We start from the raw sequence: 24,233 nt of genomic DNA on the forward strand, positions 1-24,233 counted from the left end.
TGGCTATAAGTAACTCCAAAACCTTCTTTTTGTTTTGTTTTTTGAACAATACAGAGGTGGACTTCTGGTGTGTTTCTGATCATTGTCCCTCTGTATTGCCCAACTGCTCTTGAGATTCAGGGAATAAACTGATGGGTGGAGATTTTCCTTCAGGGTTTTCTGTTAGAGAGAGGAATTAATGGCAAGTCATGCAGTCATGCAGGTCTTGAAGCAGCAAAGTAGCCCCAGACCATCACACTACCACCATGTTTGAATGCTGGTATGATGTTCCTTTTATCAAATGCTGTGTTTGTTTTATGTGGGATTTAACAGGCCCCAAGTCTTCCACAAAGATTGACTTTTGTCTTGTCAGTCCACAGAGTACTTTCCCCAAACTTTCAGGGATGTTTTATTGACAAATTTTAGATGAGCCTCTGTGTTCCTTTTGGTTAGCATTGGTTTTTGCCATTGGATTTTTCCCATGGATGCCATTTTTGCCCACTCTCTCTTTTTTAAATTGTTGAATAATAATGAACTCTCACTTTACTTGAGGCAAGTGAGGCCTACAGTTCTTTAGAACTTGTTCTGGGTCCTTCTGTGACCTTCTGAATGATTCGTCAATGTGCTCTTGGAGGTTTTTTGGTATGGTTGCATAAACCCTACTGTTCCAGGTTTTCTCTATTTGTGGATAATGGTTCACCATGGTTCACCTGCCATTTCTAAGTCTTTGAGCTTAGAGAAATGGCGTCGTAACCCTTTCCAAACGGACAGATATCAATGACATTGTTTCTCATCTTTTCTTAAGTTTCTTTAGCTCGTGATATGTTGTATTTTGAGATCTTTTAGGCTAGTTCACAAAGAGGTTCTAGGTTAAATCAGGACTGGGTGTGGCTAGTTAAAGCTCATTCAGCTTTCATATTTTGTATTTACACATGTTATCATTGTCCAATATTAAAATGTATTTGATCATGTGAAGTAAGTGTGACAAATATAAATATTAAACGTCTGAAATAGGCAAAGGTAACTCGAAAATGCTATAGAAATATTAAGCACTACAAGAGACTGGTCGAGAAATAAACAAACTCCACTTCCTCTCGGATGTTTGTAGCCTTCAAAGATGCTTTGTTAAAAACAGGAAGACGAGGATGTGCCTAGTCCGTTTCTGATTGGATAAATGATCTGAGCGCTACCAAGGTAACAGCGGATAAGGGCGGAGCCAAGCAACTGACAGCATAAAACTTTGTTAGCTTCTCGCTAACTTTATTCTAGCTTCTGTTTAGCTATGTTATCAGCTTGAAAACGGCACCCCAGGATGCTCGAAAAGTAAGCCTCGTGGTTTTTTTACACCCTGTCAACTTCACAGAGTTTGACTATCTTAGTTCTTCAAGATAACTTGTGAAGCAGCTACTCTCAGTCAGCTGGACAGCTGCTAGCGAATGTTATTTTAGCTAACGTTAGCTACTCCATTCAGACGTATTCAGTAAATCGTCTAAAGCTTGACGTCTATCGAAAGTTACTTTGTTGCTGGCTAATTATAACACCTATTCGTGTTCTGGTAATTTTATCAAGATGAATTAAGAAGGCGACACGACGCTACATGGCGAGAGTGGCTGCTAACATACAAATCCGTGTTCCCCTTCTTAATTGTTGCCTTTTCCTCAGCAACTTTTGGTTCCCCTCGATGGCATGTGATTTTTGGGCTGCAGACTCAGCGTTAATAGAGATTTTTGTCTTATAGGTTAGAGTGTCATGGAAAGGATGATGGAGACCTGTGCAAAATGGCCAGTTCAGTAAGCGCATAATTCCATTTAAAATTATTCCTAACTTGGTTTGAAAGGAGAAAAGTGAGTTAGTTGGGAGCTACCAGTGTTGAACATGTATTACTTGAATCTGTTGTGTTATATTTAGGTGGTAACGATGAGCAGAACTGATTTCCGTGCACGGCTGCCACAGTTTTTGGAGGAGAGGATGCAGACCAGCATGGTATGAAATGGAAATTGAGTGCCTGTGTTTTGTACAAGAAATGAGGGCCCTGGATACAGTGTTATCAAATCGGGCGGTTTTCCACTCAATAGAGCTCGTTTTGCTTAGAGTTATACGGGTAATTTAATTGTGATGCAAAGTTGGACTAAAAACAATTTTACAAACGTGCTGTACTCTATGTAACTGTGCTGTCATGTGATCATATTATTGCCTCATCAGTCTTGTTTGTCTTCTAGCTTACAGGTGTATTGATTGGAGCTATGGTTGCAGTTGTGCTGATTGGAATTGTGGTGCTCTTCCTTTACAGGAGATTCAAACATGCCCGTGAGTCATCTGACCTCTTGCTGAACTTCATATTTATTCTATGATAGGTAGATAGCGATATAGATATATATCTCTATATTTTTTTTTTTTAGTCTTGCTGCAGAATGACATTTGTTGTTTATCTGAATTATATTTTTTGATTTTCCGACAAGGTAATCAACAACCGGGTGTACCTCACTATCGATTCAGGAAACGAGATAAAGTGCTTTTCTATGGAAGGAAGATCATGCGAAAGGTTGTCTTTTTCTTTTTTTCCCCTTCTCAGTTCTGTTGATGGCTCATACACACTCTCTTGGTATAGTCTACTAGTATAGTCTAGTAGATTGTTATCTGCTCTATAAAAACTAGTTAATTTTGCTTTTAATGCTTTTATGCCAACAGTTGATGTCCAGAAATACTTGATGTTAACATCTAGTTGTAGTTTCCTATTAATTTCATAGGCAACACTACTAAGACTATAGTTTCACCCTAATACACAATGACTGAAAATGCCTTCAGTAGTTTGGCTTGATGATAAATGACAAACAGCCTTTCTATGTTTAATACAGCAGTTTAAAAAAAAAAAAAAAATCAGTTTTAATATTTCTTAAGTAGAAGTACAACTTTGGATAAAATTCTTTTTCTGCGCGCAATAAACAAAATATATTTGAATATTGTTTTGTAGGTTAAGACACTCTCCTCGCTTCCTTCTCCATCCCATCCCTCGCCATCAAAGCAACCACAGCGCATACGAAAAAGAACCAAAGTTCTAAACATAGCCCGCAAGTATGATGAAAGAACACATTTTTAAATACTATGTACTCAAGGCTTTTTGTGAAATTAGTGTTTTATTTTTAAAGTACATGTTTGTTTGTTTTTCCTCCTGACAGAATTCTGAGGATCCGGAGAGACCCTCCCACCCTGCAGCCCAAGGAACCCCCTCCCTCCCTGCTGGAAGCTGATCTAACAGAGTTTGAAGTGCAGAGCTCGAATCTGCCTTCTGAGGTCCTGTATATGCTGAAAAATGTCAGGTAGGCAAGTCAATTTTGTCTGTGTGTGGGTTTTCTTTTTTTCCTTTTTTTTTTAAATTGCTTTTGTTCTTCAACTTGTAGGGTCTTGGGCCATTTTGAGAAGCCTCTGTTTCTGGAGCTGTGTCGACATATGGTGTTTATTGAGCTACAGGAGGGTGAAAGCCTGTTCAAACCAGGAGATGATGATGACAGCATCTACGTGGTCCAGGATGGAAGACTTGAGTTGTGCATACAAGAGAATGTATGTGAATGATTTGTTGTCTTCCATTTGACTCTCTCTTTAGGCTAATTTTGAAACTTAATTACCTTTGAAATTCTATTGCCTCTTTCTTTTTATGCAAGTAATATTGTGTTTTGTTTTTTTTGTTTTTTTTTATTCTTACTGACCTGTAGGGCAGGGCAATATGGCCTGTATATGGCATGTTTTAAATAAACATTTAAAAGTGCAAATTCCTTGCTGACAGTTTAACCAAAAGGCATTTCCAGTACAAATTGGCTGACATATCCTCAGCATAACCATGTATAATATCCACAAAACTAAAAAAGGTTTTATATACACACACACACAATGCGGTAATATTATGTTGAAGCACAGTACGTATTACTCCGCGAGGCTCCCGACTACGGTAGACATAATGCTCCGACAATCCATCAAGTGGTGCGGCTTCGTAGCTTAGCAAAGTCGAACTAAAGCACTTTTGACAGCTTTTTGAGTGCGGTGTACCACCTAAAATCGGTTTGGTAATAACGATGGCCTGCTTGCATGCTCTACCAAAAAATGTGCTTTGGTGTGTATCTGACAGATGAAAGCCCAAACCAGTTCCACATCATTGAGGTTGTACCAGTTTTACAAAACAATTCTGGTTCATCTGTTTCATTCAACAATCTGCTTTTGCTGTTCTCATTTTCCGTCGCCGCCATGTGCGTATGAAAACAAAGGCACTGCACATGCGTGTTTACCCATATTCCAACCCGATATTTCATTTTCTTATCATTGCCTAACATTATACTGGTATTACCGTGAATAGTATGATATGGCCCAACCCTACTGACCTGTGACATTACATCAATTTATATAGAAAATGGTAAATTCAAAAGTTGTATTGCAATTTTAACAACTGTGCCCACTGGTCATTATTAAAGTTCATTTTAAAAAGTGTGATGCAAGGTTGGCTCCAAACTGTACCTAATTTAATTTACATTCATTTTCAGCGCCTTTTCTGTTTTCCAGTTTTACGTCTAATGATAAAGCATGAACACCAGAGGACAGTAGAATAAATAGTAACTACTTTATTTTTGCCATCACAACAAGTCAGTGGCATCCCAATATGTTGTTGGCTTGCTTAAATTCCTGCTTTCATCCAACTAGATGTCTGCAGATTTGTTTAGACAGTGTGAAATATTTTTACCTTATTAATATTATTTTGTTGGCATCATGTCCTGTATTCTTCTTTTTTGTATTGCAGGATGGCACAGAATCAGTGGTGAAGGATGTCCTCCCCGGAGACAGCGTCCACAGCCTGCTCAGTATTCTGGACACTATCACTGTGAGCTCCTGTTTTTTCTCTCTAGGTTATGTCCTCATTTGCCTTCTGAAGTGTCTGTGTCAGTGTGATTTGTTTATTCATTACCTTCATGCCCCTGAAACAAAATTAATGTACTTTGTATTTGCTGTAATTTGTTTATTTAAAGCTGCATCTTTTCAACTTTGTTTTTCTCTTCTTAAAATACATCATTGTCATCCTTTTCACACACTCAGATTGATGTTGTTTGGAACTGATTGTGCAGTAATGAACTCAAACCACGTATGTAATGTATAGAAAAATCAGTTATTACAATAGAATAACTTTTTCATATCTTGTTACTTTGTTGCCATTGCATAGAAACCGTTTAAACACTATCACACTTGTATTATAGAGCTTTGAAGTGTTGACAGTTATTTAGGCCACATTAAAATGCCGCAAGCACAGGTACAGGTCACGTAATAAACCTTGGGGAAAGTATCCTTAGCCCAATTTATTACTTAGCTGTGAAAGATGTGGATGAGATTTCTGATTCTTATCTTCGATTTTGCCAGGGTTATCCAGCTCCATATAAAACTGTGTCGGCACGAGCTGCAACTCGCTCCACCATCTTACGCTTACCTGCTTCAGCCTTTGAGTCAGTGTTTAAGAAGTACCCTGAGACACTTGTACGCGTCATTCAGGTAACAGATTGCATTATGTAGTGTTTGTTTTTTCTCCAATTAAACATCTAATTTGGAGCTACAACATGCAACAATTAGCAGAATATACTACATATCATGTTGTAGCTAGGGTTTTTCTTTCTTCTTTTTTTTTTTTTTTCTTCTTCAGATAATTATGGTGCGCCTCCAAAGAGTCACCTTTTTGGCTTTGCATAACTATCTGGGCCTAACAACTGAGCTCTTCAATCTGGTAGGAGCAGAATTTGTTATAGGACACCTATAGTATTTATGTGCATACACATGGTCACGATGACTGTGTCACACAAGTTATGATGCAATTATTATTATTTCTTTACTTTTTTCCTTGACTGACAGGAGAGTCAAGCAGTGCCCTTGACCAATATAAACAATGTGATGGCAGAAGCAAATACTGGAAAGACTCGACGTCTCCACTTCCAGGACGAATTACCTGCCGGAACCACTGAAAACACTGCAGAGACGGGTCAAGCACACACACAAACATGCACTACATGCCGTTCAATTTCAGCTTTGTCTTGTACTGAAACTGATCCAGTGCTGGCACTTGACTTTTGCAGATGGTGTAAAGGACAGCCATTCAACCAGGAAGCTGCGATCCACCTCTATGCCCACTGAATGCACAGGTGGGTCACTGCCTTGGACATAAGCGATCATCAAATGCCACATGGCTGTATTAATTTCCTGCACAGATGTACTCGTTATCCTAATCCTTTGTTTTCTGAGTTACAGGTAATGACCTGAGCATGGCCTGCGAACGAGCTCGAGTTACCATTGAGGAGGCTCCGTCAAGTCCTATCACTCACAAAGTAAGGTCTGCTTTTTACATTGAAGCGTGGTGACAGGTCTTGTGTGTAAATGTAACACAATAGCACAGTATCTGCTGCATCTTACCTACTTCCTCCATAGTAGTTTCTCTCCTGTGCCTGTCTTTGTAGTCTAGTCTGAAGAAGAGTGTGACAATGCAACACACACCATCTGAAGTATTTCACTATACAGACAGTGGAGGGCACGCTGATGCTACCTATCTTGGTAAAAGCAGTGCAATCCTCCAAGCTGCTAAGAAAGACCTGCTGGGACTCATCCAGCTGCAGGTGAGGGGTTAATTGGAGAAAATTCAGCTGGTGTCAGTGTTCTGATCCTTTCAATGCACCCTTTTAAATTTATTTTTGTGGCATGTTAAGTGGGAAAATGTTAAATCCACAGTCTTGTCATCATAAGTGGATATTTAGAGTGTCTTTTTCTATTGCAGGACCCTAGTCTGCTTGAAGGCAGAGTAACCGTCCACCATGTCAAAGCTGGCTCTGTGGTAGCTCGTCAGGGAGATCAGGTTGGAACAACAACTTAGAACCTAGCTACTTTTCATTCTGTTTAATATTTTACTTCATTTCAGCTCTTGATTAATTTATGCCTCCACTGGACAGTGTCCATGCATTGCAGAGGGTCGACTTGGGAAACTAGTGTGCATGTAAAGTTGTGTCCATGTGAACTTGCTTGTGGGAAGAATTAGAATGCGGCCCCCTTATACTATCATATGGTTAAAGGCTATCCTGAGTCATACGCAAGAGGGGAAACAGGTTAAGCTTATAAAGTAAACAAACTAATCAGTCATTTAAAAATCTAAGGGATGACTGGGAATGACTTGCCTGTAATGCTTTCAACAGTAGAATTTGAATTTCAACACAGGTATTACTCATCTTAAAAATCATGAATTCAGTATTTCGCCACCTGATTGTTAACAGCATTCAGAGTCGGACTGTTAAATCTGAGCATTTTCTCTCAATCGTTCCCTCTTGGTGTTTTAGGAGGTGAGCATCCACTTCGTGATTTCTGGCCTCCTCCATGTTTACCAGCGGATGATTGACCGTGAAGAAGAATTGCGCCTGTTTGTAACGCATCCCGGAGAGCTTGTTGGTCACCTTGCTGTTCTGACCGGAGAGCCCCTCATATTTACAGTTCGAGCTCAGCGAGATTGCAGCTTCCTCTCTATTTCCAAAACACATTTTTATGAGTGAGTGACCTGGACACACATCCTCACACTGTTGTGATGTTCAGCACTGTAGAGTTGGAGGGGAAAACAAAGATGGCTACTTCTACTTTGTCATTTTGTGGATTCTTCTTTATTCTTTAGGATAATGCGAGTGGAGCCCAAAGTGGTGCTGAATGTTGCTCATGCTGTGGTGAAGAGGATGTCATCTTTTGTCAGGCAAATAGACTTTGCTCTTGACTGGATGGCTGTCGAAGCTGGCAGGGCTGTTTACAGGTATTCCTCTGCTGACCTTGTGTCTCATGTGTGAAATCAACTCGTAACACTGCAGGCATTACTTGGTTCATGTGGGACAGGTTAATAAATACTAATCGAGGGAGGGGAAGCTGAATTTGGAAATGTGATTGTGAGTTGTTTGGAGTAGACTGAAGTTATCTGTATTTTTTTCTTTTTGCAGGCAGGGAGAGAAATCAGACAGCACTTTCATAGTGCTGAGTGGTCGACTGCGCTCAGTAATCATGAAGGAGGATGGCAAGAAAGAGTTGATAGGGGAGTACGGACGTGGTGACCTGATTGGAGTGGTAAGCACCGTGACAGCCAGAGGGAAGACAGCTGGGGAAGAGTTGATGGAAGACTATTAATATCCATGTTGTATCAAACAACACTAGCTGTTTGTTTTCATATAAGAACCTGTTAAAAGGTTAGATATAAAAAAAAATGTTAACAATGTTAATATCACAAATGGAACTGCCTATTAGCTGTCAGTATACTGCATATGGCTGATGAGACTGGATTTCCTGTATGTTCTACTTTCAGTAAATACAGACTAAGACCAGTACATCTTGGGATATATTTAAACAAAGGGGGGAAAAAAGAACAAAAAATGTAGCCAAAAGGCAGCTGAAATAGAATATGCATTAAAAAAAAAAATCCGGATAATTATATCTTTTTCATGCTCTTTGTCTCGGGCTCTTTTTGGGACAGCTAAAGTGCATTTAGACAAAAGCATGCACTAAATTCATTTGCCAGACTACCAGAGGAGTGTGGGTGTTGTTAACCTTCAATACTGGTCAAAAGATTTGGGTCGTAATAAATGGATTGTGTGAAATTACTGCACTTCATATTACAATCAAAGGGAAAATGGGGGGGGGGGGCAGCATGACTTTGGGATACATTTTTATACAAACATGATTTGATGACAATGATCAAATCTGATTCTAAGATATCTTCTAAATATTTTAATAGTTCTGCCAAGTTTTTCTCAAATTAAACTCTATATGGTATTTTCAGCCTGTGTAAAGCAAAGTCACTTGGTTTAACTCATCCACCTCTCTGTCAGCTGGTGTGACTGGTTCAATACTTCTAATAATACCTGGGTTAATGGATCCTATGGTTACTGTTACCTGGAGGAGAGACGCTGTCATTGGAGCTTCTGTGATAGTGATTGTGAGACAAATTTAGCATGGCTCAGATGTCAGTTTTAGATGAGGGGTAGAGGTTAATTTTAGCCTTTTAGCTTCGGATGTATTCTTATTTATTTGTTTATTTATTTTTAATCGAAGGAGACAATCAATGTCTGTTCAGAATATACAGTGCCTGCCCTAAATGAAATAATTGATACAGAAATGGCAAATTCCAGGTATAAATTCTGTACTATTATTTATAAAATTATAACAAAAATGTTGATATAATTATTTATTAAGATGTCCAATTAGTTATTTACTTGCATTCCTGGATAGGCTTTGTTTGGATTTTGTGTAATTAATGACTTGTCTGTGCGCAGGTAGAGACCTTGACCCGTCAGAACAGAGCGACCACAGTACACGCTGTACGAGACTCTGAGCTGGCCAAGCTACCAGAAGGTGCACTTTGCTCTATCAAGAGGAAATTTCCTCAGGTAGGCCTAATCTAATGTGTTAAATTCATCTCATTTGAAAACAATTCTGTTAAAGTAATCCTTTTTACTGGAGAGAACAAGTGCTATTGCCTCACCCGTCCCTTTCCTTTAAACAAAAAAAGACTTGAAGTAATCATGAAAATAATACAGATAATTAATACATTTAATCAAACTAATAAAAATTAACATGTTGCATTCACTGAAACTCATCACAATAAACATTTAAAATAAAATCAGGAAATGACTTTGTACTGCAGAATCTGAGTAACAGGGCTGATTATAAAATGTGCATCTCAGGTTGTCACCAGGCTGATCCACTTACTCGGACAGAAGATACTGCAGCAGGTCAATGGTCCTCTGACAGGTGTGTACATCTGTGTGCTATGCTGCCTATTTTGCAGGCTCTTTCCTGGCTCAGACATACTGGCAGTTTTTGTTGACGTACCATAAAGGGAGTGATTGTGTGGCACATCTGTTTGTTAATGGATAAACAAATATCTTGTGTTTAATTTGATACTGTTTGTAATTAATAAGGTTTGTAATTTTTCTTTGGCTCTTGCTAAAAACTTCTCAGAAAGTCCTTTATGTAGGGGCTGGGAAACAAACAAACTTTGGATTGAACATATGCATGGTCTACACATGTTTTAATTGGTTAGGTTCTCCCATCATTTCTGGTATTAAATCTGTTTTTCACCATTTGCAAATCTGTAACACATCTCCAGCTCGCAGTTTGGCCCTGCACACACCAGGAAGTAAGTGGGATGCAGGAAACCAAGCCTCCAACCTCTCCACTGTGGCAGTCCTGCCAGTATCAGAAGAGGTGCCTCTTACTGCCTTTACTCTAGAGCTGCAGCATGCACTCCTTGCAATAGGTAAGAATGGAAAGAGATATGGAAGCTCAAATTTGGCTTATAATCATTCACTGCTGTTCTCGACACAGAAAACGCTTCAGGTCATGGATGATTGTTTATTTTAAACATATGACCAGCCTACTGCTGCTCTTCACCCAGTCTGTTGCCATTTTCCAAAACTTCTTATCGAGGACATGGAGGCATGATTAGAGGGGCTGCCATGATGGAAATGCTCTCCCTTTAAGAATTCTGGATTCCTATTTGCATCCTAATTTGAACTGTAATTGAACCAAAATCAAATCACTTTCAGCTGTCTTTAACCTGGACGTAACACCTCCTTGAAGTAGACATTCATGGGTGTAATCTATCATCTCTCACATAAAGGTCCTACTCTTCTACTGACAAGTGGTATTATCAAACAGCGTCTTGGAGCTGCTGCACTTGACAGGTATGTTTTAGGCCATATTCAAACATTTTATGCAATTTTGCAGGTCCAATCTTCTCTTATTCAAACCTCAAATAAAATGAGTATTTTTCAGTGTCTTACTGCTTTCTGTTGGTTTTTATTTTCTTTGTGCTTTGTCTTTCACGCTCATTAAATTCTGCTAAAATTTGCTCTATTGGCACAAGAGGAAAATGGATGTCTTGGATGCTGCCAGCAAAGCAATGCTGCCTGTCATTAATGGACTCCTTTCCTCTTTAGTGTCCATGAGTACCGTCTGTCCAGCTGGCTGGGCCAACAAGAAGACATCCATCGCATAGTTCTTTACCAGACTGACTACACACTGACCCCGTGGACACAGAGGTGCATCCGTCAGGCTGACTGCATCATTATTGTGGGATTAGGCGAGCAGGACCCTACTGTAGGGGAGGTGAGGTGTTCACTGGTTCCCAGGAGAAGAGAGAGGTGTATTACTAGGAGCTGTTAGAGCTACACTTTCAAATCATGCAAAGACACTCCCAAATTACTGTGAAGCTACATTCACAATAATTTGTGAATGTGGCTTCTTGTCACCTCTGCCAGCAAATCAGAAAAATACCTGAAAGCGGCAGTGTGGTGAGATGCACCTGCAGGGTGTTACACCCCGGCCTAGGCAACCGGAGTGCAACACGAAAAAAGTAAAAATAAAGAAAAAAAAAAACACACACAAAAAACCCCACTAAAGCTCACCACCAAAATCCCGAAACGAAAGTATCGACAAATCTATTTATAACAAAACACCAAACTATTTACAACACGGGGGAGATCGCGACCATGACACACTGAAACACAGGGTTTAAATACCTAGAGGGAGCAATCAGGAAAATGGACAACAAGAGGGAAACACAGCTGGGGCAACTCAGAACTGACGAGACAAGGGAAACGTAAACTGAAAAGACTAAGATAACACAGACTTTCAAAGTAAAGCAGGAAATACATAACAGTCACGCAAAAACAAAACACTGACAACACCGAAACGTAACAAGGGTAAATAACTGAGTTAACAAAGATTCTGCAGTTCATTAAAAACAGTTTTGTATGAAATTGGCAAGTTTGATACTGGAAGCTTTCTGGTTTCTGTTTTGTTCAGAAATGACTTGGACAAATCTTTGACTTCATGCAGGTAAACAGTTCATGTGGAGAATAATCTCAAAAGCAATGAGCTGCCCCTTTTTTTTTTTTTTTTTTTTTTTTTTTTTTTTTTAAATAAATTGTGTAGTCTGCTTGTGTAATCTGTCCCTGTATAATTGTATCTCCATCTTTTATTTTATCTTTCAGGGCACACATGAAAGGTGGTGTATATGTTACAGACACGCTATACCTTAAAAAGATGCAGGGCCTGTTGGTCACACAAGAATGCCTGAACCAGAACATTATTTATTTAAAATACATATTTAGTGGAACTTTTTTTTTTTCTGCTTATTTTCACTCCAGTTTTTAAAGATAACAGAACATTGTATTTTTTCAGATATGATTAAGAAAAGTAATTGTTTGTTTCATGAAACCTTTGCAATAATCCAAAAATTTATAAAGGATTTGCACAAGTTTGCCGCCCCCCCCCCCCCCCCCTTTTATTTATTTATTTTTTTCTCTTCTCTTCTCTCTTCTCTCCCCCAGGGACTCAATTCCTATAGTTCATAAAATGTTCTAAAATATCTGTGCTGCTTTCTCTGTAGTTGGAGCGTATGTTGGAAGGAAGTGCAGTGCGTGCGCAGAAGCAGCTTGTGCTGTTGCACAGAGAAGATGGTCCTGCACCCAAAGGAACCGTAGACTGGCTCAACATGCGAAGCTGGATTTCCAGACACCTCCATCTTGCCTGTCCCCGAAGGGTCTTCTCCAAACGAAGCCAGCCCAAACTGGTGAGAATGGAAGACATGGCCAGAATGTGCTGTGTGTCTAAAAGCCCCCCCCCCTTCAGATCCACCCTCAGCTTCGCATTTTGTAGTTTTTCTTATTTCCTGTCTTTCAACATCAGTACATTCATTCTTATCCCACTTGTTTCATCATCTTCTTTTAGCAGTACTTTGCTTTTTTTGCAGTTGGAGCTGTATCAGCGTGTGTTTGAGAAACCAGCAGATCGCCATTCTGACTTTTCCCGCCTGGCTCGTGTTCTTACAGGCAATGCTATTGCTCTTGTCCTGGGAGGAGGAGGGGCCAGGTAATGTTTGTCACATGCTTGTTTCTCATCATAATTTTAAAGACGACATTATACAACATCAGCTCCTAATGATGCTGGTTATTTATGTCAGTCTTTTCTTTGTAAAATTTTTCACTTTCCATGTTTGTTCCCCCACCCTTCTAACCAGGGGTTGTTCTCAAGTGGGTATAATGCGTGCACTATGCGAAGCTGGCATCCCCGTAGACCTAATTGGCGGAACATCAATTGGCTCCCTGATGGGCGCTCTATATGCAGAGGACCGTAGCCACAGTCGCTTGAGGATAAGAGCTAGAGAATGGGCTATGGTAAGCGTCAAAGTGGCAATTGCTGTAGTATTTCAGATCTAAATCTTTCTGAATGCACTGACATCTGCTTTGCTTTGTTTTCCATAAACTATTCAGACATTGTCCCATTCTTTCTTTAAAAGTCACTTCTGAGGCAGTTACCAGAACTCCAAGTTCAACCACAGTATAATTGTTTTGAGTTTTCGTTTTTTTTCTTTCCCCCTTCTAATGTTGCTTAAAAAATAAATAATAAAATGGAGGTGTGGTTTCCTGGAATGACATTGAGCAGAGAAGTCTTGAATTTGATCAGTGTCAAACTTTTAATGATAGCAATCTAGAGTATGTTTTAAACTTGCTTTAAACTGGGTTAGTTATACATGGATGTGAGACTTTCTTCCTGAAATGATTTAAGTCTAATCCAGTTTAGATCTCAGTTCTGCTTTTAATTTGATAAACCATGCTGAGCACATTAACCACCATTTCATATCACGTACAAGTCCTGTTCCTGCCATTGAGTAGCTCTCTGCCTTAGAATGACTTGGCCTACATCCACGCATCGTTTTCTCTCAGTTTTGGCCTCCCGTCCACACTGAGACGGCACCGAAAGTAAATGCAGCGTTTTCAAAACGCTCTCGAAAACTCATACATTTGAAGACTGTTCTTATGCGTCGCAGTGTGGACAGCGAAAATGGAGACTTTCAAAAACGATAATGCATGTTAGTCATGTGACCAATTAAACAAAGATAACGGAGGGCATTATACAGCAATTGTTTTGTTTGCGCTTAATTTTGACAGCCCTATTAAAGATTAATATCAGTTTGTTTGCTTCAGATCGCTTTTCTTCAAATTCTTTAATTCTCACTTGCTTTTGCAACTTTGTACTTTTGTGTTACTCGCAGCAACAACTCCACCTCATTGTTAGTCCATTTAAAAAAAACAAACAAACAAAAAAACTGTGCTTTTCCTCGACATTTTGCCATGACGTTTCAAAGAGCCGGAAAGTAAATAAATGGCAGACAGAAATGAGGCAGGCTGAATCTTCTTGCGTCTCACGCATGCGCAGGACTGGAACGTAAGCGTTTTCGGCCGTTTCAATGTGGACGCAGAACTCTGTGAAAACGACTGAAAACGCTAATGTGGACGCGGAGCGTTTTCTGAATCTATTCGGGCTAGTGTGGACGTAGCCTTAGATGTAACACTTCAGCTGTATCCCTATTTAGTATGCATCGATCTGTGTTTGCAAGCTCCGCTCATTCTTATGTTCACTTACTGCATGTGGAAAAGACACAATAATGTAAAAAGTTATCACAGTGATCAACAAGGAAAGGGAGTACTCTGAAACTGTGCCATGTTAGGTAACCCTTTAACCCTAGATGGGGATGTCTAAACATAAGTCCCGGGGGCCAGAATCAGTCCACTATAATTTCATAAGTTTTCCTATTGGTAAAGACTACCCATCCATCAAAGTAATTAACTAACAGGTAAACAGTTAAATGACAGGAAAGTAAATTTTTCAACTATTGCCTGTGTCCTGGACTGCCTGTGTAATGAACTATCGTAACTTTTTCTTTAACTTAACACATTTATCATGTTTCACTGGTCCAACCTGCTAAGATCAAAGTGAATTTGACATCACTGTCCTGGGTTTTCTGCTCTAAAAGTTAGCCCCACCTCACAAGTTGACAGTGTTGATGTGTTATATCTTAAATCTTAGCTAGAACACATGAAAGTTAAACATGCAGGTAATGTTACAGATGAGCATTTTAGCTTACAAGCTGGAGTGAACAAATTGGCCAAGGGTGTGGGGTGTGGCGTCAAAATTAGTTTTGCAGTATTTTGAAGGCATTGAGGCAAAATGCCAGAAGTAGCTTTATAGTGTAATACTCGTGACACAGTATTGACAACTAGCAGGGCTTGTTACCGGTATTGATACCGGTATTTTGGATGCTATGATATGGCAAAACTGTATAGTCAATATTGTTCAAATGATTGAGAAATGTACACTTGTCAGACAAAATATGACAAAAAGTGTGTGGGGTTTTTTTTTTTTTTTTTTTTGCGCAGTCCTGGGTATAAGGTGAGAATTGTATTAAAATGAAGTTCAACTTTTAGGGATTAATTCTGCTTTGCACTTAAGCAAAAAGATCTTGAGTGGCTTAGAGGTGGGAAACATTTATTTGAACCTCGTTTTAATTTGACTCTTTTGGCTTTTCCTGTAGGAAATGACTTCAGTATTTAGGAAGGTCTTGGATTTGACATATCCAATCACATCCATGTTTTCTGGTGCTTCCTTCAACTCTGGCATAAACAACGTCTTCAAAAGCAAACAGATTGAGGTGAGCTAAATGACAGTAGGTGTGACCCAGCTGTTGGAATACTGATCTGAGGCCAGTGTAAATTCTGTGTCATGTAGGACCTTTGGATCCCATATTTCAATATCACAACTGACATCACTGCCTCTGCCATGAGAGTACACACTGATGGTAAATACAGTGTTCAGTTTATTTATTTTGAAAGAATCATTCTGGTCTTCATTGAGTTTTCTGAATTGTTTTTTTGTGGTCATAGATGAACTGACTCTTTTTAATAGTCTGATTAATTTTCGGTTGATTCATATTGGTTGCTTGCAGTTAGGCTTTATGCCTTTTAAGTAAGTTTAAGTTGCTTGTTTGTTATTTGAGGTTCTCTATGGCGGTATGTCCGTGCTAGCATGTCTCTATCGGGATATCTCCCTCCTCTGTGTGACCCGAAAGATGGACACCTGCTGATGGATGGAGGCTATATCAACAACCTGCCTGGTTTGTTACATTCAGTTTGTACCTTCCCTTATTAAGTATCAAAAGTAGCCGTACTTTGATGTAGTTGCTCAGCTGTTTGCTTATAGCAATATATTTTTAATTTTACCAGTACTGTATGCTGTTTGTCTTGATGTCTTCTTCCCCTGATTCTCCCAGCTGATGTTGCGCGCTCCATGGGGGCCAAAGTGGTAATAGCTATTGATGTGGGCAGCCGGGATGAAACAAATCTCACTAATTACGGCGACTCACTCTCAGGCTGGTGGCTGCTATGGAAACGCCTTAACCCCCTTGCTGAGAAAGTTAAGGTGATGGATTGATTAAGAGTAAAGACACACCATGCTGTGCAGCAATGTTTTTAATTCTATCAATAAAAATAAGGATATTTTTGGAAATCATTTCAGTGATTTATAAGTTAATTTCCACAGGTGCTAAACATGGCAGAGATTCAGACTCGGCTGGCCTATGTGTGCTGTGTGAGACAGTTGGAGTCTGTGAAGAGCAGCGATTACTGCGAGTATATCAGACCTCCAATCGACAGATACCGTACACTAGAGTTTGGCAAGTTTGATGAAATTGCTGTAAGTTTCAGAAATTTGTTTTCACCTGAACTCTTTTACCCCTGATCATGAACAAGTATTGAAACTTTCAGATGTTGTAAGACAAAAGTTTTTCATTATCTGAAACACTAGACCAGGGGTAGGCAACTCCAGGCCTCGAGTGCCGGTGTCCTGCAGGTTTTAGTTCGCACCCTGGGTTAACACACCTGAATCAAATGATTAGTTCATTACCAGGCCTCTGGAGAACTTCAAGAAATGCTGAGGAGTCATTTAGCCCTTTAAATCAGCTGTGATGGGTCATGGACACATCAAAAACCTCCAGGACACCGGCACTCGAGGCCTGGAGTTGCCTACCCCTGCACTAGACCAACTTTTAAAAATAACTTTTTTGGCAAATAGAAAATGGTACTGATATGTGAATATGTTTGTGTGATTTTTAGGAGGTGGGGTACCAGCATGGCAAGACTGTGTTTGATGTGTGGCGTCGCAGTGGTGTGGTGGAAAAAATGCTGAAAGACAGACATCAAGAAGAGTTCCACAACACGCAAAGCAGAAGCAATGTAAGGATGTTGGCAGTGAACAACACATGGACATACACTATCCAATCCAATTTTATTTATAAAGCAGTTTAAAATACCCAGCACAGGAACAAAGTGCTGTACAGAAAATAAGTTAAAACAATAGAATAACAAAAAACAGCAAAATAAATAAATAAAACACATAAAACATAAAATTAAGACAGCCCTATGTTAAAACTGCATCGAATCACCTAAAAACAACTAAAATAAAAAACCAACATCTCATGTGGTGTCAAAGGCCAGGATAAAGAGGTGGGTTTTCAAGAGTGACTTAAAAACAGATAAAGAACTGGCCTGTCTAATCTCTAAAGGAAGCTCGTTCCACAGTTTGGGAGCTGCTACAGCAAAAGCACGATCTCCTCTAAGTTTACGCCCAGTCCTGGGTATCTTCAGGAGCAGCTGATCAGCTGACCTGAGAGAGCGGGTGGGTGTATAAGGCTGTAGCAGCTCGGAGAGATAAGATGGAGCTAGGCCATGGAGAGCTTTAAAAGTAAATAAAAGAATTTTAAAATTAATCCTAAAAGAAATGGGCAGCCAGTGAAGTGAAGCTAAAACGGGGGAAATGTGCTCAAACTTTCGAGTGCCTGTTAAAAGACGAGCTGCGGCATTTTGCACCCTCTGTAGATGACTAATATATAATGCACTGACCCCAATATAAAGTGCATTACGGTAATCCAGCCGAGTGCTAACAAAGGCGTGGATCACTGTCTCAAAGTGCTGCCGTGAAAGAATTGGCTTTATTTTTGCCAGCTGCCTGAGGTGAAAGAAGCTAGATTTTACTACTGCCTTAATTTGATTATCAAACTTCAGATTACAGTCCACTTTGACCCCCAGGTTTGTGACAGTTGGCTTAACATACTGTGCCAGGGAATCTACATACACATTGGGGGTCTCAGTGGAGCTACCAAAAACCATCACCTCTGTCTTTTTATCATTGAATTTTAAAAAGTTAACAGACATCCAAGCCTTAATGTCATCGAGACACTGAAGTAATGGCTGTGTAAGGTATCTGCCTTTTTTCTTTAGAGGGACATAGATCTGACAGTCATCAGCATAAAAGTGGAAAGGAATGCCGTGCTTTCTCAGTACAGAACCAAGAGGAAGCAGATATAAAGAGAAGAGGAGGGGGCCTAGAACTGAGCCCTGTGGGACACCACACAAGAGGGGAGCGGAGGACGACACATAGTCACCAAGGCTGACACAAAAAGTTCGCCCCGTCAAGTAGGACCTGAACCACTTCAGTGCTGTGCCCCTAATGCCCACCCAGTGCTCCAAACGAGAGAATAAAATGGCATGATCCACGGTATCAAACGCAGCTGTCAAATCTAAAAGCACAAGAACAACACAGTCCCCAGCATCAGTCGCTAAAAATATGTCATTAAAAACTTTTTAAAAGGACTAGAACATGAAAGAGTTCAATAAAAATCAACAGCAGAGTATAGACTTTTCTTTGATGTAAAACCACAAAAATATGGTGATGCAATACAATATAGTATATTAAACTTAATCAAGTTGTTTTAAAATGATTTGCTTTAGGGTTGTAATGACATTGAAAACTTTTGTTCTCTAGCTTTTAGCAGCCAGATTTTGAGATGCAAATTAAAAATGAAATACTAGTAAGTAGCCATATTCAAATCTCACTCCTCTGAATCCAATGTAAATGCAACAAATGGACTTGTAAGCAGTCCTATTACAAATCCCTTTATAAGAATACAGCTGTTAACAAAATGTGTCAGGAAATGATGAGAGGGTATAAAAGCTATTTCCTACAAAAGGGAAGCTCGAGGAGGAGAACACTTCTCTGCTGTAGTTTATGGTCTTGAGTAATCTTACGAGTCTGACTAATTATCTTCAAAATCCATGTTCCTTGCATCCAGAGTTTAATAAATAAATGGTATCTTAAAGTGAGCTTAACACCCCACTTGCAGTCCTTTCACATTGAATTGACCAGTTGGTTGGTTAATTATTTTGGGATCATTTTCTCACATTTTATTGGTTGTGCTATATGACTTGCTGTTAACAGTGCACCACTTTAGACCTTAAGCTCTTTTTTTTTTTTTTTTTTTCTGATAAAGTAATAACAAAACTATGAATTTGCTTTTAATGTACACAAAAATAGATTTTTGTGCACCAGATTTGTTCCAAGCAATGTCACAGAAAGACAAAGCTCCTAACCAAAAGATGACGAGAATGATGAAGAAGTTATTTACTCCCAGTTTGAACAACAACACAAGGATGAAGGGTAAAACAGCAGGACTCACACTGGCAACCTCCCCCTCCCTGATAACAGGCAACAGAACAATTGCTGAAAACAGGATGGAGCCACTTTTATGATTGCAGATCTGAGGCCGTAATGTTTAAGACTAAATGGCTTCTGTTCTCATTCTTTTAAACAATAGGCATCCCACACAGTTAATGAATGCATTTCTATTTTCAGATGCTACTGGAGAGTACAACAACCAGGGGATGCAATGCTTCTCCTTCTGTGATACATTTGATACTATTTATTTGTATGGATGCACAAAATGCAGATCAAGACTTAAAAACATAACCAAGGTTTTGGGACTAGCCGAGCTTTTAAAAAAGGCAAAACCAGATGTGCTTCACTGAAAAGCTGAAATTGCACAAAAGTCTGCAGCAGATTTTTTTTTTTCATGCAGTTAGTTTCCATTATACTTTGCTGTGTGTTGGAAATTACAGCAATCTAGAGGAGGACAACTCCATTATAGTGTTTCTTGGCACACAGTTTGGAAGCGTATTCAAAGACAAAATTCCATAATGCCTCCTCAGTAGTCCCTGTAACTGACTGTGGCTCTTTTTTTCTTTTTTTTTAAAAGGTGGTGACATGTCCCAATGCTTCCTTCACTGACCTGGCAGAAATTGTGTCCCGCATTGAGCCCGTCAAACCTCCTCTTGTGGATGGTAAAACTACTGACACACACTCCAACACTGCAGCTTTCAGCCACACTCAAAGTACTTTTTAAGTACGCTCATGTCTCCATGTTTGTGTTTGTCATTCTTGACCTAATGAAAAACAAATCAACCCCACAAACAAAAGGTCATATTTTATTAGGTCAGAATTCTAACAAGTCAGGAGACTGACTTGTTAGCCTCAGTGTAAAACCTGCTGACGGAAAAGGAACGTGTTTTTATTGTGCAATTTAGTAACTAAGCATTTACAAACTTGTTCTTATTCCTGTTCTCTCTATTTATAATGAATTTGTCATCCATCACTCATCAAAGTCCACCCTGTATGACATTTCTAATGTTCTGACTTATGCACCTGCACACCCACGTGTATTTGTCACCATTCTACACTCCAAATATTCCAGTTTATTCACCCACAGTGTGCTTCCTGTCCCCCACTCTTTCCTTGCATCAGAAGAATCCGACTACCACACTGACTATGAAGAGGATGCACTGGAGAGTGCTCTCTCTGACATGGAGACGTATAGTCGCTATGGAGAGCACACCGAAGGGGAGGAGACGGCTGACACGGTGCGAACTTGTGGTAGTAAGATTAGAAACTGTGGGCTCTCTTTAAAGAGAAGAAGAGCAAGCAACCACAGTGAGGAATTTGTTTTTTACTCATGTCTAAAACAGGCTTTTCAGGTTCCATTATAATTAATTGTATTGTTTTGCAACACAAATTTCCATTATTGCAAAGGTTTGTCTGGCTTACAATGACAACACACTTGATCAGTCCTCTCGGTAAAAGGATTTTCATAAATCACTTCTTGGGAAATCAGACCATCCTGCTGGCTACTATTCAAAGTCAGATTGAGGTTCATACTGGAGTCTGGCCAGTTCATGCTTTAAAAGTGATTAATATCATTAAAATTTTGAAATTAATTGGAAGCCATTGCAGGGGCACCTAGTTCAACTAAATTGATATCATTTAGAAGTTGGGGCTTGAGAACATTGTATACCTGCAACAATACAATTCAGGTTGTGTTTTGTATTTATTTATTTTATGGCTGTCTGACAATTTAAACATTCATTTTTAGATTTAACAAAGAAAAATGGGGATGACTATGCACGCCTCAACCTGATTCTCAGGATGTAGAACTGGATGGGAGATCGACATGCTCCATTACCCCGCCCATCAGCTGCCACCATCAGTTTCCGGATATCCCTAACAGTTCACTGGAAGCGATGTCAAACCAGCAAGTAAATTCCAAGTAGTCTATTTTTGTGAATGGTGGAGTAATAAAAGTTGCTTAAACAGGTTAGCACAATGGAAGCATTCTGTCTTTGCTACATTTTACCCTCCAGTGTGAAAGACCAGACTCTACCTGCAAAACTTGTCATTTTGTCGTGTGTGTGTGTGTGTGTGTGTGTGTGTGTGTGTGTGTGTGTGTGTGTGTGTGTGTGTGTGTGTCTTTCATTTCTGCCAACGCCTCTCGTTATCGATACAGGGAAAAAAATGAGCTAGCAACATAGGGTTGACAAGCAATTTCTCAAACACTGCAGAATAAGCGAAGCACAAACTTCTAACCTCTTTAGTCACCCTTCATGCAGTCATCTCACTTTCATTTCCACTACACTGTTTAACATACCTGCATTGTTTGACTTGTGTGTTTTTTTTTTTTTGTTTTTTTTTGTTTTTTTTTTAAACAAGCTGAATTATATCAAAAGGTATTTTAAGTAGCAGTTATCTGGACTGTTAGACAGTGAAATGCCAACATGTCCAGCCTTTGAGTTTGAAACTTTGTTCTGGCCATGTTGGATTGGAGCTTAAAATATTTTCAGTGGTTGCAATCCACTTCAAAAAACTAGTTTTCCCCCTTTTCTGGTGAGAGCCCCCCCCCCCCAAAAAAATAAATAAATCTGCTTTGAGTCTGATGGAGACTGATGAAATCTGTAGCTCAACTTGTCTCTACATAGTTTATCCACTGAAATATGTGCTTGACCAAGTGTAGGTTGTTTTTGTTTTGCTTGTTTGTATTTTTGTTTTGTTCTTAGAGCTAGGGTAAATTATTATTATTTTTTAATTAAAAACAAGTTATCTGTGCATACAGATTTTTTCAATGTAGTCAAAATATATATTTAAAGAATATATACATATTTTATATATGTGCCAATTATGTTGGCCTTCTCTATTAAGAGTTGTTCAGTCATTCCAAAAATGCAATTCAATGCACAATCGGTTAAGTACATAGCTTTGATTAACATGCGTACTTGTATGACACAATTAAATTAATACACTGCTAATTTAATCTACATAGTAACAAAAAGATGACTCAGAGGAAGGATCTTCGCCAAGACTAATACTCCAATAAAACATTTTTCAAAAACCACCATGCTCAAATTCATGTTATTTAATAGTAAAGGAGTACTGTATTTTTCAGACCATAAGGCGCACTGGATTATAAGGCACACTGTCGATGAATGGGTCTGTTTTCATACATAAGGCATACCGACTTCACTTGCAGCTGCTCTATTCCCATGTTGTTGCAGACTAACCTCGTATTGTGGATGGATTATCTCAGTTGTTCTCCTGACTGAAGTTTGGTCCATTTACAGCATCCTGCCATGCGATTTCATTTGTCGCTAACCATCGGGAACCCTCACGTTAACCTTACATGTTACTCGAGTGGGGAAAAAAGTTAGCGTTCATCCTCCAGCTTCACTGTGTTTATGTTATGCTAACATAGCTGTGTCGCTAGCAATCATGTAGCAAATCATTATACCAAGTAGGCCGATTCAGTAACCCTACAAACGTCACTGCTTTTTAGTTTTCTGTCTTCATTTATGTTGGAAGTGATGGCAGAGCTGTACGTTTTAGTTTTTTCAGAAATCTCTCAGTCAGAACATGGTAGCCTACATCATGTTTAGGTGGAAACTAGCGAGCTAACTTCCTGCTAACTTCTAACTCAGTTAAATTTAATAAATTCTGTTTTCATGGATGCCTGGATGCTAAAATTAATCGTTATACCTGGTAAAGTAGCAACGCTGATAATTTTTTTTTTTTTTTTTTTTTTTTTTTTTTTTTTAAAGATGAAAGAATTTAGACAGTTTTGAACTCTCAATGATGCCGCAGTGTTCGTTTGATTTTGGGACCTGAAGCGAACAGAGGTTTGGCTCCTGACTACGGTAGCCGTAATACTACCATCAAGCGGTGTGGCTTCATAGCTTACTAAAGTCGTACTAAAACATTTTTGGAAAGATTTTTGAGCGCCGTGTTCCACATAAAATTGGTTCGAGGTCAGTAAGCACAACCAGAATTCATACATACGGCGCATCGGATTATAAGGCGCACTGTCGGTTTTTGAGAAAATTAAAGGATTTTAGGTGCGCCTTATAGTGCGGAAAATACGGCTATGTAAAAGATGAAATGACAAAAAGATGGTGTTCTTTACATGGAATCCTAAAGTTTGATTTGAAGTCCTGTGTTAAGTCTGTGCTGTAGCTGCACCATAGCCTTAACATGCAGCTTTACAAAAATATAACTTCATGTACACATCATATGCTGTACAAAGTATATTTATTAGCACAATAAATATAATACAGCTGTGAAACAACATGTGATAGACTGCCAGTGTAGACAGCTCAGCTTAGTTTAACAAATGACTAACAGGTGACTAAGCTAATTTTCAATTGGCTGTTTTAAAGGGGAAGCTCCACCGCTCAATCCTGATGTCCAACAAAATGTAATAAATTCTTCCTTTGCTCGTTTTCTACTTCTCAAAGTCTCAGAAAAATCTGACTTCATGTTTTTTCTTTTTGTGTAATCCTGCTAATATAAGAAACTACAACAAAAGCGTTATGTCTGTGGTGGAGGTAACTAGTGCTGACGATTATATCCTGTATTTATTCATGTATTACTTGAAACTAAATTTCCTTTTTTGTGGCTAACACTCAACAATCCAAAGATTCTTACATTAACTTTTTTTTTTTGCTAAATTTTATTTTTATTAAGACATTATACGAGGTGAATGATTATCAAATTGCTGTTGTTGAACTTCTAATTGTTTCGGGAGCATTTTCAGTATTACCAGAACTCGACCAAGGCTGTTTTCTCTTCTTGCTTTTGTTTGCAGCAGATACAAACATAGATTGTGTGATGGTTTAAAGTTGGGGTGAAAACAAGCCCTTTCAGTGATACCTTTTCTGAACGTAAAA

The 24,233-nt window shown here is 39.1% G+C and overlaps 1 protein-coding gene across 4 annotated transcripts; it reads left to right on the forward strand.

The window, feature by feature from the left end:
- Positions 1-1,174: 1,174 nt before the first annotated feature.
- Positions 1,175-24,233, forward strand: pnpla7a (patatin-like phospholipase domain containing 7a). 4 transcript variants are annotated; one of them, XM_086300455.1, is made up of 36 exons: positions 1,175-1,302; positions 1,718-1,769; positions 1,888-1,962; positions 2,199-2,286; positions 2,439-2,521; positions 2,951-3,051; positions 3,156-3,296; positions 3,378-3,537; positions 4,763-4,843; positions 5,374-5,502; positions 5,651-5,731; positions 5,857-5,983; positions 6,078-6,143; positions 6,250-6,326; positions 6,456-6,611; positions 6,770-6,847; positions 7,323-7,528; positions 7,649-7,780; positions 7,962-8,085; positions 9,288-9,401; positions 9,699-9,765; positions 10,124-10,273; positions 10,637-10,700; positions 10,956-11,124; positions 12,410-12,592; positions 12,773-12,891; positions 13,040-13,196; positions 15,395-15,511; positions 15,589-15,658; positions 15,857-15,973; positions 16,130-16,278; positions 16,399-16,551; positions 16,971-17,090; positions 19,946-20,030; positions 20,491-20,606; positions 21,116-24,233. In XM_086300455.1, the coding sequence occupies exons 1-36, from the start codon at positions 1,292-1,294 to the stop codon at positions 21,119-21,121; spliced, it is 3,924 nt and encodes a 1,307-aa protein (XP_086156581.1). In that variant the 5' UTR covers positions 1,175-1,291; the 3' UTR covers positions 21,122-24,233. The 4 variants fall into 4 exon arrangements, with proteins under 4 accessions (XP_086156581.1, XP_086156582.1, XP_086156584.1 ...); XM_086300456.1 differs by having other exon boundaries at positions 20,494-20,606; XM_086300457.1 differs by lacking the exon at positions 1,175-1,302 and having other exon boundaries at positions 2,270-2,333.

This window comes from Aulonocara sp. 'chitande type north' Nkhata Bay, linkage group LG7 (genome assembly GCF_057382095.1).
Source record: "Aulonocara sp. 'chitande type north' Nkhata Bay isolate Kocher_YH1m ecotype deep benthic linkage group LG7, A_spYH_male_GT1.1, whole genome shotgun sequence".
In the NCBI taxonomy this organism is placed as follows: domain Eukaryota; kingdom Metazoa; phylum Chordata; class Actinopteri; order Cichliformes; family Cichlidae; genus Aulonocara; species Aulonocara sp. 'chitande type north' Nkhata Bay.

Bases quoted from the DNA above. Each gene is read 5' to 3' on its own strand.
- pnpla7a (XM_086300455.1), top strand. The intron at 15,974-16,129 runs GTTTGTTACATT...TGATTCTCCCAG, and splicing joins CTATATCAACAACCTGCCTG to CTGATGTTGCGCGCTCCATG. The intron at 20,031-20,490 runs GTAAAACTACTG...TCCTTGCATCAG, and splicing joins CAAACCTCCTCTTGTGGATG to AAGAATCCGACTACCACACT.